We start from the raw sequence: 17747 nt of genomic DNA, 5'->3' as shown, positions 1-17747 counted from the left end.
GACAGAAGGGAAGAACAAACAACAACAAGAAATACATTTAACGCCTCTGCTAACTATGAATATAGTAGTGCTATCGTTAGCTAATTTTATTTCCGGTTGACACGATATGGGGCGCCAAATGACCGAGGAGAAAATGGAGGGGGTGGGGTGGGGGTGGGGGGTAAAAACAGATGTGATTAGGTGGGGTGGAGTGTACACAAATCAGCAATGTCAGCTGTAGAACCCAGTATTATGTGAATCACTTGTAAGTGTGCATATGTTGACATCCTATTCTATGCTGCCTGATCGCTAATCCTGGCACAGGTAGTTTCTCTACTTGAGTGTGTCTAATTCCACCCAGTCTTGCGTGAATCCCATCAGACATGTAATAGTCTTGCAGGCAAGAAGAAATGCTGCACGCAGGCTACCCAAAGGTCACAGCCCCTCCCCGGCCACACAGGGGGGTGAGCCAGCGCAGCCCCAGCAAGGGGGCTGCCGTCATCCCCCTGGGATCAAGGGTGGTCCCCCAGACCATCCGTGCCCCCATTAACCGGCCCTCAGGAAAAGGGTGAGGGGATGCGCCACTGCCCCCCCACGCCCGCCCCCACCACCAGCCACCGCTGCAACCCCCCCAGCTGACACGGTACACCGCAGGACCCCCAAAGCCCACTAGGCCCGGGGCAGGACAGGGCTCCTACCCGGAGTGGTCGATACCCCGCTGACCCATCTGCACTCAGTCAGCAACCCGCGCCAGAGCCCAAGGAGGATACGCGGGCGGAAAAGAGAGGGGATAGCGAAGCAGGAAAGCGCCGAGAAACAAAATAATTCAAATTCAATTCAATCAGAATAAATTTCACGGTCAAGACATTTGTTATCTCATTTGTTTCCACTATTTTAATGTTAAGACAATATGAGCTTGATAATTCAAGAGTGCCAGTTTAACTTTTTTTTTTTTTTTTTTTTAATCTTAAGTCAATTTTTTAAAAAAGTTCTAGACCTAAAGATTTACAAAATGAATAGTTATATAGGTACAATTCAGTAGCCTACATCAAAACAAATGCCATTAAAATTAACATTAGTAGAAATACAGACTAGGACTGGAACGACGAAATTAATGATCAAGTAATGTTTATTATGTTTTTCAAATAATAAGAAAACACATTTATAAATTTCAATCACTTTATTGAAAAACAGATCATTATTGTAAATACACCATTATTTATCGTTTATGATTGAGTCATTGAATCGGTCATACATCTCAGAAACCGTAAAGCAAATGTATACCAAAGTAAAATCACAATTTGTCTTTTGAATTAAAAAAAAAAAGATTATTCTGCCTGCGTGGAGAACTACAGAAATCAAATACACTAATACACATTTTTATATTGAGATTGCCGTTTTTATGATTTCGTACAATTTTATCATTTTAGGTTAAACAGGCTCTCTAATCAGTCAAGTAATTGACATTTAAGTTCCTCATCAATTACTTGGCAATTCATTAGTTAGTAGTATTTTGTGTATCTCTAATAGAGACTATTTTTTTTTTAAATCATCCATAAAGTGTATACAAATGAATACAAACAAAAAGAGCATGTGGTGCATGTATGTGAGTGGGACGATGTGTGTGCTCTTGAACTTGCATTGAAGATCGCGGATCGAGGAGCTTCCACAAGTTTGCTTAAATTGGAGACCCTCTTATATAACCTCTGTTGAAGCAGTATAGTTCCTAAATCATGTCACGTCAAGCAATCATTGTTTATCGAAAGTTGTGAAACATTTATTTACCACTAGAAATATAAGGCATAAGTTGGACATTTTGTGGTTATAGTAATTTGACTATTAAAGTATTGAACATGTAAGGTTTCAGTAATAATTCTACAACGAAGACATTTGATTTGTGGCCATCTTGTGACAACTTTAATGGCCTGATGTCAACTGTAGGTACTGTATCCATAAGACGGCATCATTGAGGAAGGATTGTCTGATTTCTACCTCCTGCTTCTACCTCATTTGAACCTCCTCTCACCTAGACTGCCAATGTCCTCATGTCCTTGCGAGGACCTAGGAAGTTGCGATTAGATATGACAGGAAACCATGGAGAGAGTACACTCTAACAATAAGAGCACTCCAGCCATCTATGGTCTCTATGGGGCAGCTTTGAATCTCATAACACTTTGTGTAATGACAAAAAAAGTGTTCTATTTCTATTCTATCTACTCTAGCAGATGTACATTTACACTTTTCTTCTAGTCAGTAAAAAAAAAAAAAAAAAAATATATATATATATATATATATATATATATATATATATATATATATATATATATATATATATATATATATATATATATATATATATATATATATATATTTACAGTGGGGAGTAAGCAAGTATTTGATACACTGCCAATGGGTTTTCATATATATATATATATATATATATTAGGGCTGTCAAAATTATCGCGTTAACGCGCGGTAATTAATTTTTTTAATTCATCACGTTAAAATATTTGACGCAATTAACGCACAAGTCCCACTCAGACAGTATTCTGCCTTTTGGTAAGTTTTACAGCAAGGCTTTTTGTGCTGTCTAACAGCGAACTCTTGTGGTCGCTTTGCGACATGTTTTTTTTTTTTTTTGCCAGTTCAATATGGCTGCAGGACGTCTTGGGCTGATGCCTACGTTGTAATGTGCTTATATGATCCTTAGACAAGATTTGTCCGTAAGTATGGTTGTTGTAAAGAATGTACATATTATGTTAGTAAGCGAAATGTTATATTTTTTGAATGAGACGCTTTTTGTTTATGTTTAGTGAACCTGTATAGCGTGCTAAGCTAACGTTGTTGCTAATGCAATGCTTGTGTACTTTTTTTTGTACTTCTACGACGGTCTAAAGAGGACAATGGTTTGAGGCTATTTTATTAATAAATCAGATGAAAAAGGAAGAAGTCTGATTATTAATGCGTAGTTCACTAGCTGTTTAGCTTTGGAAAAAGTAGACCCTTCGGAGTGAGGACAGCATAGACAGATTTAAATGACAGTAGAGTGAAATGCCCACTACAGTCCTTATGTACCGTATGTTGAATGTATATATCCATCTTGTGTCTTATCTTTCCATTCCAACAATTAATTTTACAGAATATATATATAATTTACAGAAAAATATGGCATATTTTATAGATGGTTTGAATTGCGATTAATTGCGATTAATTACGATTAATTAATTTTTAAGCTGTAATTAACTCGATTAAAAATTTTAATCGTTTGACAGCCCTAATGTATGTATATATATATATATATATATATATATATATATATATATATATATATATATATATATATATATATATATATGTATATGTATATGTATATGTATATGTATATATACAGTGCCCTCCATAATTATTGGAACCCCTGAAAAAGATGTGTTTTTTAGCTTCTAATATTTTTTTTTAATTCAAATAATATGGGACCTTTATGGAAAAAAAGAGAAAAATCCAACCTTCAATACAAGCGCATACATTCAGTGGGGAAAAAAATCCCACATAAAGAAAAAATTATTTGACATCAAATAATGTGTGTCACAATTATTAGCACCCGTGGTGTTAATACTTTGTACAACCCCCTTTTGCCAACAAAACAAAGTCTCGGGACTGAGATGGCCATGGGAGGAGCTTGATTTTGTGTCTGGTGAACCATTTCTGTGTAGATTTGGCCATATGTTTAGGGTCATTGTCTTGCTGAAAGACCCAGTGACGACCCATCTCCATCTTTCGGGCAACAGATTTTGATTCAAAATGTCCTGGCATTTCAAAGCATTCATAATGCCATGCACCCTAACAAGGTTCCCAGGGCCTTTGGAAGCAAAACAGCCCCACAGCATCACTGACCCACCCCATACTTCACAGTGGGTATGAGGTTCTTTTCAGCATGCGCATCTTTCGTGGCACGTCAGACCCACTTAGAGTGTTTGTTGCCAAAAAGCTCAATCTTGGTCTCACACAAAAATACACTCGGTCCCAGGCTTCAACTGGGACCGTGTGCTTTGGTCAGATGAGACCTAGATGGAGGGCACTGTATAATTTTTTTTTGCCTAGGTCACATGCAAGGCTTTAGTATATCATCCCACCCAAATACCAAAACGAGTGAAGCTCAATTAATATATTTATAAAACCCATTAACCCAAGGGTATTAAAACATTAGGAAATTAAAAATTAAGTCATATACAGAACAAGTAAAAGAAAATTTAGACAATCTTTTTCGTCAGGTTACTCTCAAAACAAGGCGCTACTTACTTGAACTAACGTTCGGAAAGGACAGCATGATTATGCATGCATGTCCACTATAAACATTCCCTAACGCTCAACTCGTCCGAAACCGCGTCACCATGATATCAGAGAACTGCAATGGCATGAAACCATAAATTTTGGCTAATTGGTTGAGACAGTCGGACCTCTGTTTGAAGTGTTGCGGGCGCTGCCACATTCCTTTGAAGCCACTGTTGGCTTGGTTCTCCACGTTGACCATGTTCACAGGTTTGACGAAAATACCTGCGGGCCTAGCGCCACCCCAAAGTTTGCGCAGGTGCAGAGCCACAACGAAGTTCATGGCAATGTCATCACAGTTTTGGGTGTCCTCTACCAGTTTGTGCATTGCTTTCGGCTGGTCCTTGTACAGCTTCAGGTAGCGACGGTGGAAGAATGAGGCGCCAATCAACACCATAGAATATCTAAATGTAGCAAAGGAAAATTATCTCATTGATGGCTATTCTAGAGAAATATTTCATATATTTTGCATATATTCTTACAATGCGTTTAAAGAATGTATATTTCTGTCTCATTTATATAGGCGGGGGCTATAGACGGCGAGGAGTCAGCAAGACGTCCCGGCTGCCCATGCCGACATCCTGGCTCCTAGCCGTTTACCCACCGTTCCGGCTCCTCGCCGTCCAGCCCCCAGTTACCCTGATGACTCCCTTCCTGGTCTGCCTGACAACAACGCTGCAGTTCCCGTGCCTGGCCTTCGCTCAGACGACGACGCTCAAGCTCCCATGTATGGCCGATGCCCAGACGATGGCGGTCACGCTCCTGCTCCTCGTTTCCCGCCACAGCTGGGCGGCACGGATGGCCATGCCAGTCTCGTTCGTCCTGGACGCCACCCGATTGACCCATGCGGTCGCCCCATGTCTGGCGTCCTGGACGCCCTCTCGATCGAGCTGTGTGGTCGCCCCACGTATGGCGACCTGGACGCCCACACGGTCAACCTATGCGTTCGCCCCACGTTTGGCATCCTGGACACCCGCCTGACTAACCCTAATGGGCTGACATTGCTCCCTCCTCCGGGCTCCTTTCGCCCGCCCTGTTTGGACTCCTTATTGACCTTGCGAACGTCTGGGATTTGTCCCTTGGGGGGGTCTATTAGGATTTGCGTCCGCCTGGTGTAGCTTATCCCCGTGATTACCCGTTGATTTCACCTGTCGTGCCTGCTACTTGTGTGTTGACCAGTCTGCTCCCTTTTGTGTCACCCACCTGTGCCTCATTTTCTCGTTGTCCCTTATCTATGTAACAAATGCTCCAAGTTTTTGTTCACTCCTTGTTGCGTCATTGTCGATTTATTGTCTATCCCAGTGTCTAATTCTGCATCCAAGCCCTCGTGTTCTGATTCTCGCCCTCCAGTATGTTTTGATACCTTTTGTTTGATCCCTTGACTTTTGTTCGTACTTTCTTTTTGTTGACTTTGATTGTAGAATATTTTAGTTTATCACCACCCTGCCTTGCCTCCTTGTTTCCCTGCGATTGGGTCCTCCTCGTCCATGCCTACTTGACACCCACCTCACATTGCTGGCACTCTATCCAATCACATCTCTATCCAACGATCATACTTCCTCTTTTCTCTCGGTTACCATCCCCCCCTACCTCGCATGGTGTCCACTGGTAAATATATCACCGTAGCCCCAGGATGGTCTTAGGTAGCATGTGCAGGGATGAAAGTGGGCCTTCCGGTAAAAAACTTTGCAGCCGGAACAGGTCAGAACGGTGTTTTGGTCCCAAAAATATGACGGCAACTCTCAAAATCCTATGTTTAAAGAAAAACAAACTCCAAGGCTCCACACATGCATCTCCAAGAAGAAAATAATCTACTAACGTTAGATTTACACACAGAAATGTAAACGAGCGTAATAAAGTGCTTGTGTAGTGTAATCCGTTTCCACCGATATATTATTTATTTATTCCAAAGACAGCGGCTCAGTCTCAGTGTCGACGAGTCGCGTCGATGCAAGCATGTGCACCGCAAACCACCCTGGAATCAGTTGTCTGTTTAGCTGACAGAATGACATGTGATCAGATTGATAGTTAGCTCTGGTTGGTCCAAATGCACAGGCTTTCTGGAACAACGAAAAAAGGACAAACTAGAGAGGTAATAAACAATTTGTTGAAATAATCCAATAAAAAAGGACTACGCAACAGAAAAATTGATCAGATCTTTCGGAGAAAAGAGAGTTAAAGAGGCTTACTAAATCTTGATGTAATTATTGACTCAGACTTAAAATTTGATAGCCATCTTAAGTCTGTCACTAAATCTGCTTATTACCACCTAAAAATATACCCAGAATCAAGGTGCTTCTGAGTCCTGACCAGAGGTTGCGCTAGACATTTTCGTTGTCTGTCATTTTGACTGACAGGGTCATAAAAATCCGGTCATAGTCTATTTTTACCGGTCACATAAATTTTTAAAATGATAATGATGACATATTCAATAGTATTTAGTTTTCATTCATTTTTAATTAATATTGTAACGCTTGCTTGGCGGCGAAAAATTAGACACGGGAGTCGTGGTATTTTTCTCCCTTTTTACTCTGCTTACCGCCAACAACTCCGCCCCCAAAGAAAAAGAGGCAACGATATAGACCCCAATCACCAACGTCACACAATGATCTTAATTGTGGTTGTCAGCTCAAAATCTTCTAAATATATATTAAATGCATCTTACCAGATATAAAATGACTACTACATAGTCTGTGGTGATCGTTTGGTGCCCAGATTTATTGTCGAATTACAGCAGTCCATCTCGCTCTCATCCTCCTGGGTCTCTCAGAATACGGTAGAACTTCAAGTCTCTCCGTCTATCTTTTCTGTTACAGCAACCAACCGCCACACACGCCTTCACCATTTTGATTATTAATATTAACGAGCAGAAAAACACGCCGTAATAGGAGGCATGTACGTAGCGGTAATGTGTAAACATGAACAGCTGACACACAATATGGCGGCTCCAGTCAGGGGGGCGGAGTTGTGGCGTCATGTGATTGGGCGGCAATCTTGTCCATCAATTGGATGACGCGCTGGCACACCGGGTGCACCAATAAGAACCTCGCGTTGATGTGTCAATCACGGTGCCGCCGCCAGACCCCGGTGACGCTACAATATTCTGACAGAAGAGCCAACGACGTCATGCATTAAGAGAGACAATAGCTAATTAATATGCTAACTCGCCACCCTGTGGTCTGGGGTGTGAATTGCAACCTGTCAAAATGACGGACGGACGTCAGTTTTTTCCGTCACCGTTTTAAAAAACCGGTCAACGACGGAAAATATCCGGTTAACGCGACCCCTGGTCCTGACTAAACAAGACATGGAAAAACTTATGCATGCGTTCATTTTCAGTAGATGGGACGATTGCAACGGTATATTTACAGGTCTTGATATAAAAAAAATAAATTTAAAAAAAATCAGTCAGGAAGCTGCAGCTAATACAGAATGCTCCTGCCAGAGTCTTTTCAAATACAAGGAAACAGACCACATTACACCGGTTTTGAAATCGTTACACTGGCTTCCAGTGAGTCAAAGGATAGACTATAAAATACTACTGCTTGTCTACAAAACACTTAATGGCCTTGGACCAAAATACATGCTTGATTTGTTGGATCCCTATGAAGCATCTAGACCCCTAAGGTCATCTGGAACCAGTCTTCTGTATGTTCCAAGAACAAGAACCAAGCAGGGTGAGGCAGCATTTAGTTATTATGCTCTTCGCCTCTGGAACAAGTTACCTGAAGGTCTGAAGTGTGCTCAAGCTGTTAGCTCCTTTAAATCAGGGCTAAAAATGCTTTCGTTTATCACATCATATCCATAACTCTCTATACATTTCAAATTTGATTTTATTAATTTTATGTATAATTTAAATTCTTGTTTCAATTGTCCTTGGTTTAACTTTCTTTTGATTTAATGTGATTTTTATGAATCATTTTATTTCTGCTCGTGGATCTTCATGTGATGTAAAGCACTTGAATTGCCTTGCGTTGAACTGTGCCATACAAATAAATTTGCCTTGCCTTGCCTTACTTTATTTCATCTACTCTGGTGGGGAGGTTCAGAACATCTTCCATGTTAATGTGCAAATTTGGACATATTTTTGTTCGTTTACTACTTACTTATTTCCCTATAATTTAAAAATGTCAATGTTTGCGTTATCTTTAAAATAGATTCCATTTCATATGTGCACAATGTAAGAGGCATTTGTACTTATTTTATTAATGTATTTTACTTATATCTTTACTATTAAAAAAAAGTCAATGCATGTGTAAAACCTGTTGTTTTATTTTGTGTTATAGGTATAACTGGCAAAAGCAGTTTCTTTGTATTTTGGTGATTTTAGTAGGTCTGAATGTCTCAACAAAAGTCAGTCAGAAAGCTGCAGCTAATACAGAAGGCTGCTGCCAGAGTCCTTACAAAAACAAAGGAAACTGGACTATTTTACACCTATCATGAAATCGTTAGACTGGCTGCCTGTGACTGTGAGTCAAAAGGATAGACTATAAAATATTATTGCTGGTCCACAAAACACTTAATGGCATTTGACTAAAATACATGCTTGATTTGTCTGACCCTTATTTATTTATTTTTATTTTTTTTTTTTTTTTTAAACCTGTCCTGTTCAGCTGTTTGACACAGAGAATGGAAGTCTAAGTGCCCGGATTCTGAACAGTTTTAATGTTTCACATTGAGAGTCTGACATACTCCCATTGTGATCATTCAAAATACCTTTTTATTATGACAAAGCAGCGAACAGGAAGGGATTATGGGGGGACAGAAGAAAAGAAATACAAGAGAAGAAAGAAAAGAAACACATACATAAACAACAACAAGAAATACATTGAACATCTAAACTAGTTACTAATATGCTGGTGCTATCGTCAGCGAGATGTATTTCCGGTTTACACCATGTGGGGGCCTATTGGCCAGTGAAAGAGGAGAATGGGGGTGGGGGTGTCTATAAGACTATAAACTAAGTGATTGAAAGGGGTAGAGTGTACACAAATCAGTTCTGTGATCTAGAACCCAGTAATCGTGTGAATCTCTTATGAGTGAAAGCCCGTTGGCGACCAACCCTACGCCGCCGCATCGCCAATCCCGGCACCGGAACCCCCAACCCGAGCATGCCCTACCACATCCAGCAGCACGCAAGCCCCACCGGGCGCGCGACAGCCACGCAGACGGGCGGAGAGACCGCGCGGGCACCAACCCAGGGCCACGGCCCACACCCAGCCAGCCCGGGGAGGGAGGGCGGGCGGGGGGGCGGGGGGATCCATGCGCAGCCCATCCCTCCTCCAACCGCCCAGCAAAGGAGCCACCGTCACCCCCCCCCGGGACCCAGGGTGGTCCCCCGGGCCACCCGCGCGCCCATCAACCGGCCTTCAGGGATGGCAGGAGGGGACGCATCACCAACCCCACGCCTACACCCACCCCCACCCGCCCACCCGGACCACGAGCCACAGCCCCCCAACCGGCACGGCACGCCACGGGACCCCCAGCGGCCCACCAAGCCCCAGGCAAGGCAGGGTCCCCCGCCGGTGCAGGCGACACCCCGCTGATACACCGGCGCCCAGCCAGCGACCCGCGACGGAGCGCAGGGCGGACGCCCAGCCAGAGAAGAGAGGGGAAGGCGGAGGCAGGAGAACACCCAGGGACTGCCATGGGGCGACGCAAGATCGGAGACCCGACCCCCCAACCCACTCCCGCGGCCGGCAGCCGAGGCAGAGGGGAGGCCACACCCCGGGAGCCACGCCATATAGAAAAAGTGTGGGACCCACCTACCACCCTATTACTGTGGCTGCCAGGTTCCCGACTGGCAGCCATCACCCAGCACCGTGATGGGGGTGTGAGGGGAGGGTAGTGCAATGTATGCATTAAAATAGGAGAGCTTGGCTTGGGGCAGTGGGACCGCAGCATGGAGTTTCTGTCCAGCCGCCCGTCCCACCGCCCTTTGCCAGAGCTCTCCTGTGGAGTATGATGTGTGTGGTGCATTTAAAAAAGGTGCAGGGATGGCGGGGCCTGTGGTGAGGAGGCAGCCGTGAGGCCCCCCCCCCCCCCCCCAGCAGGTCCCAACCATCCCACAACCTTGGTGTGTGGTGCATTAAAAACAGGGGGGAGTCGGGCTGGGACTGTAAAGCCCCGTCCCAACTCTCCCCGGAGAAATGTATGAGCATGTAAGTGCCAGGGTGAAAAATATTTATAATAAAATATTTTTCACTCTGACCCTTATTTAGACCCCAAAGGTCGTTTGGAACCAGTCTTCTGTGTGTAAAGCATTTTTAATTACCTTTTGTGAAATAGTGCTATACAAATACATATGCCTTGTCTAATAAGATGCACACAAATCACATGATTATCATCTTACTTGGCTCCTCCTCCTTTTTGTGAATCTGGCAGCCCGATGCCATTGTAGTTGTACACCCCAGGAGCGGTCTCGACGTGTTTCCGGGGTACAAAGCCAACAATTTGGTCCGGATGTAGCTATTGAACAAACACATTAATACACCAAATTAAAATCCTGATACATTTTTATAGAGCACATTATGCTACACTTATTGGACATCTTCAATTATGTGTATCCAAACGCAAACTGTTTACCTTCCAAATGGTGAAAGCAAACCTGATGTCAGAAACGCTGAGAAGAATGTCATCATCCAGCATAAACACAGCTTAAAATGAAAGAACAGAGAGTAAAGAGGTTATGTTACTGCCGATTTGTTTATTTAGGGACAGGAATTTATTTTGTTTTTGACCATCCTAAAACATACTGAATGATTTAACATACATAATCATGTCTTCTGCCTACGTGGTGTTTCACATTATGGATACCAAGAAGCATAATTAAGCAGGAGTAATCTTTTAGCACACATGACCCTCATGTGAAAGATGATTGCTCCAAGAATCTAAATATGCAAATCCGGAATTGCTTAAAACTGTGAACTTTGTTTGATAGTTGCATGGACGTTTAGTAAAGAACATTAAAAACTATTGCAAAGAATTGTGTGAATTACTTGGTCACAATAAAATACATACACTGTGTATTCATAACCTATGCAAACAGTAAAATTTCTTGTATTTCATCTCGTTCCTAGAGGTGGAAAAATGGCCAAAAACAGCATGTCAGTAACACAAGATGCAAGCTCACCATCAGTTTGAATTTCAGAAAAGGGTTGCACTCTGTTTTGCATACTGTTGATCTTTTGCTCCATAAAGACAATTGCAGTACTGTAACGGCTCAAGGAGTCCCGTAGTTTCTGGGTGGGGCGTTCCTTGACATTGTTCCACACTATGAGGATCTTCTGGAGCTCAGGCACGGCCAGGCAACGTTCCAGGACCTTCAGGAGAACATCATCTCGCTTGTATGTTTGGATGATGAGGGTAAAGCTGTCCTTTTTGAAGTCAGTTAACTCCTTGGGCATTTCTGTGACTTCACCTGGGCGATACTGCAAAGCTTTCAGAGTGACAACGACCACCACCACCAGCACTAGGGAGGACCAAAAAAACAGGCAGGCCCGGTTGCTGCCAACACGGCAGTTGCAGACCCTGCAGAGTAAAACACCAAGAACCAATCTTTATAAATTGAATTCATAATAATGATTCATTCAGAAGGGTTGTTCTGAGCATTACTCGGATGTGGCCGGCACTCAGGGTATCCTCAATTTTATAAATGAATTAGGAGTATTTGTAAAACATTAGAAATTAGAACCACATTACATCCCAATTTGTGACATTGTTATTATTATTATTCCAATTTGTATTTATCATTTATTTGTTTTTCTATGTGTTATTGCTGTTTGTAATTGTACCAACACTATATATTAGAGATTTCGTGCAGGTTTTGAATCGAATTATAATGCATTCTTATGGGAAAACCCCACTCCACATGCAATCATTTCGACTGGAACTGCTTCAACTAGGAGCGACAGTGGAAATAATTAAACTCGTCTGTAAACTACAAAGTCTGTTAGCAAGTCAGTCTGCAAACAAGCTTGCCAGGCAGTCAATCAAGTCCATCAGGTGAAGTGGGTAGGCAGCCAGGCTGAGGGTCATGTCCTTGTGTAAAACTGTCACTCAACAATAACAATTATCAAGGCAGCAAACAACTTGTCCAAACAAACACAAATATGCACCCCCAGTGTTGTCGTGCGCTTTACATTTTATTAGGGTATACTATGAAACACAGCAGTTGACACACGAAAACGTTGATGCAGTTTGTCTCTACTAAGACGTCTAATGGGCTCTGCCTCTATGACCGAGAGAATGCTGTGTTCTCTTATTTTTGTCATGGAAAAGTGCTGTCCAGATTGATGATCATCCTGCCGGTGTTCTTAGATTTATCAGACTTATCAGATGTTGCTCCAGAAGCTTTTGTGGCGGTAAATACGCGGCACGGAAAATGAATGAATAAATGTATTAAACTTTTGATTTCTGACTTTTGTTTGATTGATGGCTATTTGTATCATTTTCTGCCCAAGAAATTCTAATGACGCCTATTCTTCCCATCTGCGGTTCGCTGGAGAGCATTTGGATGATCCAGAAGAGGACTGGGAGAATGTGTTATGGCCTGGACATGTACTTTCTTCAGCAGGGGGACACATCTGGTGGTGCAGGATTTCAGTCCCTGGCGGCGAATTGTGTTACTGATAGAAGCCTTTGTTACTTTGTTGTTTGGCCTCCGTTATTGCCAACAAAGGGTACATAACAAAGTATTGGGATGAGCTTTTGGCATTGACCAAATATTTGTTTTCCACCATGATTTGCAAATAAATTATTTAAAAATCAAATAATGGGATTTTCAGTTTTTTTTTTCCCACTTTCTGTCTCTCATGGTTGAAGTTTACCCATGTTGACAATTACAGGCCTCCCTAATGTTTTCAAGTGGGAGAACTTGCACAATTAGTGGTTGACAAAATACCTATTTGCTCCACTGTATAAGAGGACTGTCGTGTACTTTATATTTGCACCATGCCTTTCTGCCTTGCCTCCTTTCCGAGCATTTGGGTCTACCTCACCTGCCCACCCTCCCGCGATTCTTGATAGAATGTAGCAACCGTTCGTGGTCTCCCCGGTGACAACATTGTTGCTCTTGCGGCAGCTCGCTGCAACGGCAACGACATTGCTGTCATCCCTGTTTTGGCACCACCCCTTCTCCGGCGGGTACTTCCCGACGCCGACGACGTCACTCCTGCTTAGGTGCCGCCAGTCTCCGATGACGTTGCTCCTGCTCCTTTTAAAAAATTTTTAAAAATCCTGTCCTGTTCAGACACGTCTGTTTGACACGTAGAATGGAAGTCTAAGTGTCCGGTTGGTCTGAACAATTTTAATGTTTCACATTGAGAGTATGACCAACTCCCATTGTGATCATTCAACATACCATTATGACAAAGCAGCGAACAGGAGGGGGTTATGAGAGAACAGAAGAAAAAAAACACAAGAAAAGAAAGAAAGGATTATGGGGGAACAGAAGAAAAGAGGCACAAGAAAAGAAAGAAAAACAAACAACAACAAGAAATACATTGAACACCTACACTAACTATTAATAAGTTGGTGCTATCGTCAGCTAGATATATTTCCGGTAGACACCATGTGGGGGCCTGTTGACCAAGGAAAGAAGGGGATGGGGGAGTCTATAAGCTAAGTGAATGGAAGGGGTAGAATGTACACAAATCAGCTCTGTGATTGAGAACCCAGTAATCGTGTGAATCCCTTTTGAGTGTAAGCTTGTTGGCAACTGACCCTACGCCGCCCCACTGGGTACCAACCCAGGGCCACAGCCCCCACCCAGCCAGCCCGGGGATGGAGGGAGGGCAGGCGGATGGGGGAGGGGAGAGCAGCACAGCCCATCCCTCCTCCCGCAGCCCAGCAAAGGAGCCATCGTCATCGACGTTGCTCCTGCTCATCGTTTCCTGCTACAGCGCAGCGGATGGATTCCCTCGCCAGTCATTTTCGTTTCCTGCCACGGCTGGGCGACCAGAGCCAGTCTCCCTCGCCTCAAATGGGCGGAACGGACAGCAGCAACAGTCACCCTCGTCCCGCACGTTCACCCGATTGACTCGTTCGGTTGCCCCACGTCCGGCGCCCCGGACGCCCACCTGCCCAATTGACCCGTTCAGTCGCCCCATGTCTGGCGCCCTGGACACCCGCCTGATCACCTCGTTCGGTTGCCCCATGTCTGGCACCCCGGACGCCCGCCTGCCCAATCGACCCCTTCAGTCGCCCCATGTCTGGCGCCCTGGACGCCCACTCGATCGACCCATTCAGTCGCCCTACGTCTGCCACCTCAGATATCTGCCCAATCGACCTGTGCTGTCTCCCACGTCTGGCATCCTGGACGCCCGCCCGATCGGCCCATGCAGTCCCCCCTACTAGCCCTGATGGGCTGACATTGCTCCCTCCTCCGGGCCGCTTCCGCCCGCCTTGTTTGGACTCCTTGTTTTCCTTGGGGACATTTGGAATCCGTCCCTTGAGAGGGGGGTTCTGTTAATTGCTTCCTCCTCGTGTGGCTTGTCCTTGTGATGACCCATGTATTTCACCTGTCGTACTTGCTCCTTGTGTGTTGACCAATCCATTGCCTCTTGTGTCACCCACCTGCGCCTCATTGTCTCGTTGCCCCTTATCTGTGAATTTAAGCTCCAGGTTTCTGCTCAGTCCTTGTTGCATTATTGTCGATTTATTGTCCATCCCAGTAATTAATTCTGCGTGTGGCGCCCCGATCGACCTCCTGCCCAATCAACCCATTTAGTCGTCCCACGTCTGTCAGACGACGTTAGGGGTCTAGATGCTTCATAGCGATCCAGCAATTCAAGTATGTATTTTGGTCCAAGGCCATTAAGTGTTTTGTAGACGAGCAGTAGAATTTTTTAGTCTATCCTTCTCACTCACTGGAAGCCAGTGCAACAATTTCAAAACCGGTGTAATGTGGTCCTGTTTGCTTGATTTGTAAGGACTCTGGTAACAGCATTCTGTACTAGCTGCAGCTTCCTGACTGATTCTTTTAATCAAGACCTGTAAATACACCGTCGCAATAGTCCAATCTACTGAAAATAAATGCATGCATAAGTTTTTCCATGTCTTGTTTAGTCAGAAGGGTATATTATTTAGGTGGTAATAAGCAGATTTAGTGACGGACTTTAGATGGCTATCAAATTTTAGATCTGAGTCAATAATAACGCCAAGATTTCTGACTTGATTTGTAGCTGTAAGTGACATCGTGCCAAAGTACCTGTTAAAGTGACATAGTCCAAGGGGCTGAACTGTCTAAAATTGACATGGGGGAGAGTGTCACGTTCTGCTCCTGGTCAGATTTTGTGTTGTTGCAGAGCCGGCTGTGGGGGCGTTCCCGACGTCGCACCTGCAGCTCATCAACAACAGTATAAAGACGCAAGCGATCCACTGGAAGGACGCCGAGATATTTATTCTTGCTGGTCGCCATTTGACATCCTTGCATTTCGAGTAACTTGCTATTTTGGTAATTTCGCACCCTCCGTGGGTTTTAGTCGCCAGTCACTTTAGTTTTGTATGCCTCTACCTTGTGCAGGTATGTGAGTGTATTTTAGTTGTTTTATTGGCTCTGCCTAGCACCTTGGTTTACCCTCGCGTTTGTATATTGATCCCCGTCGACCTCCTGTCACGGACCCGTTTTGTTATTTCCCCTTTTTTGCCGCGATTGTGTGTTTTTTGTTTTGTATTTAATAAACCCTTGTACGCTTCCGTCAGTCGTTTGTTGTCTGTTGTGAGGTCCAACCTTGTTTCCGCGTTCGCGGACCCTAACAGAGAGTTTGGGAAGCATTTAGTGTCGCAGTTGTTTATCTGGAGTTGCACACAGTCTGTCTAATCTGTAGTACTCTGTTTGTAAAGAAAGCCGCAAAATCATTACAGGACACCTAAGATGCCAATTCCTGAGGTACTGAAGCTTGTGAAGCTTGTCAGTTTGTCAACAACAGAAAATAGTGTGCGGGTATTATTGATGTTTCTACAAATGATCTCTAAAAAATATGACTGTCTTGCATTTTTTAGTTCCTGGTTGTAATGTAATGGATGTGGACTCGCGGAGGGGAAGATTAAAAAGAGGGCTGGGCCACGGCGAAACCTGACCCTACCAGACCTGACCCGAACGTAAATCATTTTGGCCCAGACCCGGCCCTGCTGGTGCACAAAGAGGGAGGCTAATAGAGAGAGAGGATGCTTTGGCCAATCGTTATCATTATTACTTATAATTTCATGAAAGTTGCACTGTTTGGCCTTTGAGAGGTTTAAAAAAAAGTTCAGTTGATTCAGAGTTTAATATTTTTACTATTTTTACTACTTTTACTATTTTTACTTTCTTACTGTTGGTATAGCATTATACATGTTTTAATTTCACGAATTTAGCACTATTTTGGCCTCTGAGAGCCCAAGGTTTATTCAACTATTGTCACCTATACCAGGTGTACAATAAAAAGTCCTACTGGATTCACTTTGTATTTGTCTTTTTCCTTCTTCGCAATGGTAAGCAGCAGCAGCCTGGCAAAGCCTTGATAGCAATGAATTCTCATCTCAGTATGTAGCTCTTTGAATGTATATACTGTATGTAATATATACATACATATGAACGGAGTGGTATTGGTATCAGTATCGGCCGATACTGCACAGCCAGTTGTCAGTATCGGGGCCAAAAAAATGGTATCGGTGCAACACTAGTAGATATCATAAAGTTTTGTTTTTTCGCCACCTGATGTGCTCACTTTGCCTTTTATGAGCAAAAGGCACATTGAAAGTCTTTAAAAAATCATGGATACACAGCTCAATTTGGTATGTAATTTGTGTAAAATCACTGTGATTGCATAATGAATACTGTATGTTTTCTTCAGAAAGAAGAAAATAATGGGAGTCCTGTTAAATTTGCATTGGTGCACAGTTGTTGTACCTTTTTCTTTTTTATATATGTATCTACAGTATATATGCTGTTTTTTGTTTTGTTTTTTGTTTTGCTGTGGTGACTGCTAAAAACAATTAAAAAAGGAAAAAAGAAGTCTTTTTTTTGTGACTTTGTGGGCGATATTGTTTTTCCATTAGTCACGAGCTTTACCTATTCTGCGAAATATGAGTTAAATGCTTACCTGAAGTGTTGACGTGGTGTGTAAAACTTTTCTTCTGCAGTGTTGTGCATGATACCAGATACAGGATTCAGGGAAGATAAAAAAAATAATAATAATAAAACGAAAAAATATTGTCAAGTAAGCTGAGGTTCTTCTACATCAAAAGTAATTCCCAAGATTCTGTTTACTCAGATTTAGTGGAGAGGAGAGAGTGTATTTGAGCATCAAGCAGCAATGGGTGTGGCTGTGGGTGTTCTGTTAGGTAAGGATGTCCCTGAACCTAACCACATTATTGGATCAGGCCATTTTTCAAAGGATCGGATTCGGTGAAAAAGATCAGTATTTATCTATTTATTCTTCTTTTTTTTTTTTTAATGC

General features: G+C 43.1%; 1 protein-coding gene across 1 annotated transcript; it reads right to left on the bottom strand.

Moving 5' to 3' along the window:
* Positions 1-4112: 4112 nt before the first annotated feature.
* LOC130930111 (exostosin-like 2) lies at positions 4113-17511 on the bottom strand. Its single transcript, XM_057857844.1, has 5 exons — positions 17391-17511; positions 11438-11835; positions 10891-10961; positions 10658-10773; positions 4113-4709 (listed from the first exon to the last, which is right to left on the bottom strand). Exons 1-5 carry the CDS (start codon positions 17438-17440, stop codon positions 4343-4345), a joined length of 1002 nt encoding a protein of 333 aa, XP_057713827.1. The 5' UTR covers positions 17441-17511; the 3' UTR covers positions 4113-4342.
* Positions 17512-17747: the final 236 nt, after the last annotated feature.

Source organism: Corythoichthys intestinalis, chromosome 14, assembly GCF_030265065.1.
Source record: "Corythoichthys intestinalis isolate RoL2023-P3 chromosome 14, ASM3026506v1, whole genome shotgun sequence".
Classification (NCBI taxonomy): Eukaryota; Metazoa; Chordata; class Actinopteri; order Syngnathiformes; family Syngnathidae; genus Corythoichthys; species Corythoichthys intestinalis.
Note: the sequence above shows the minus strand (reverse complement) of the source record. Positions and strands in the feature narration are given on the sequence as shown.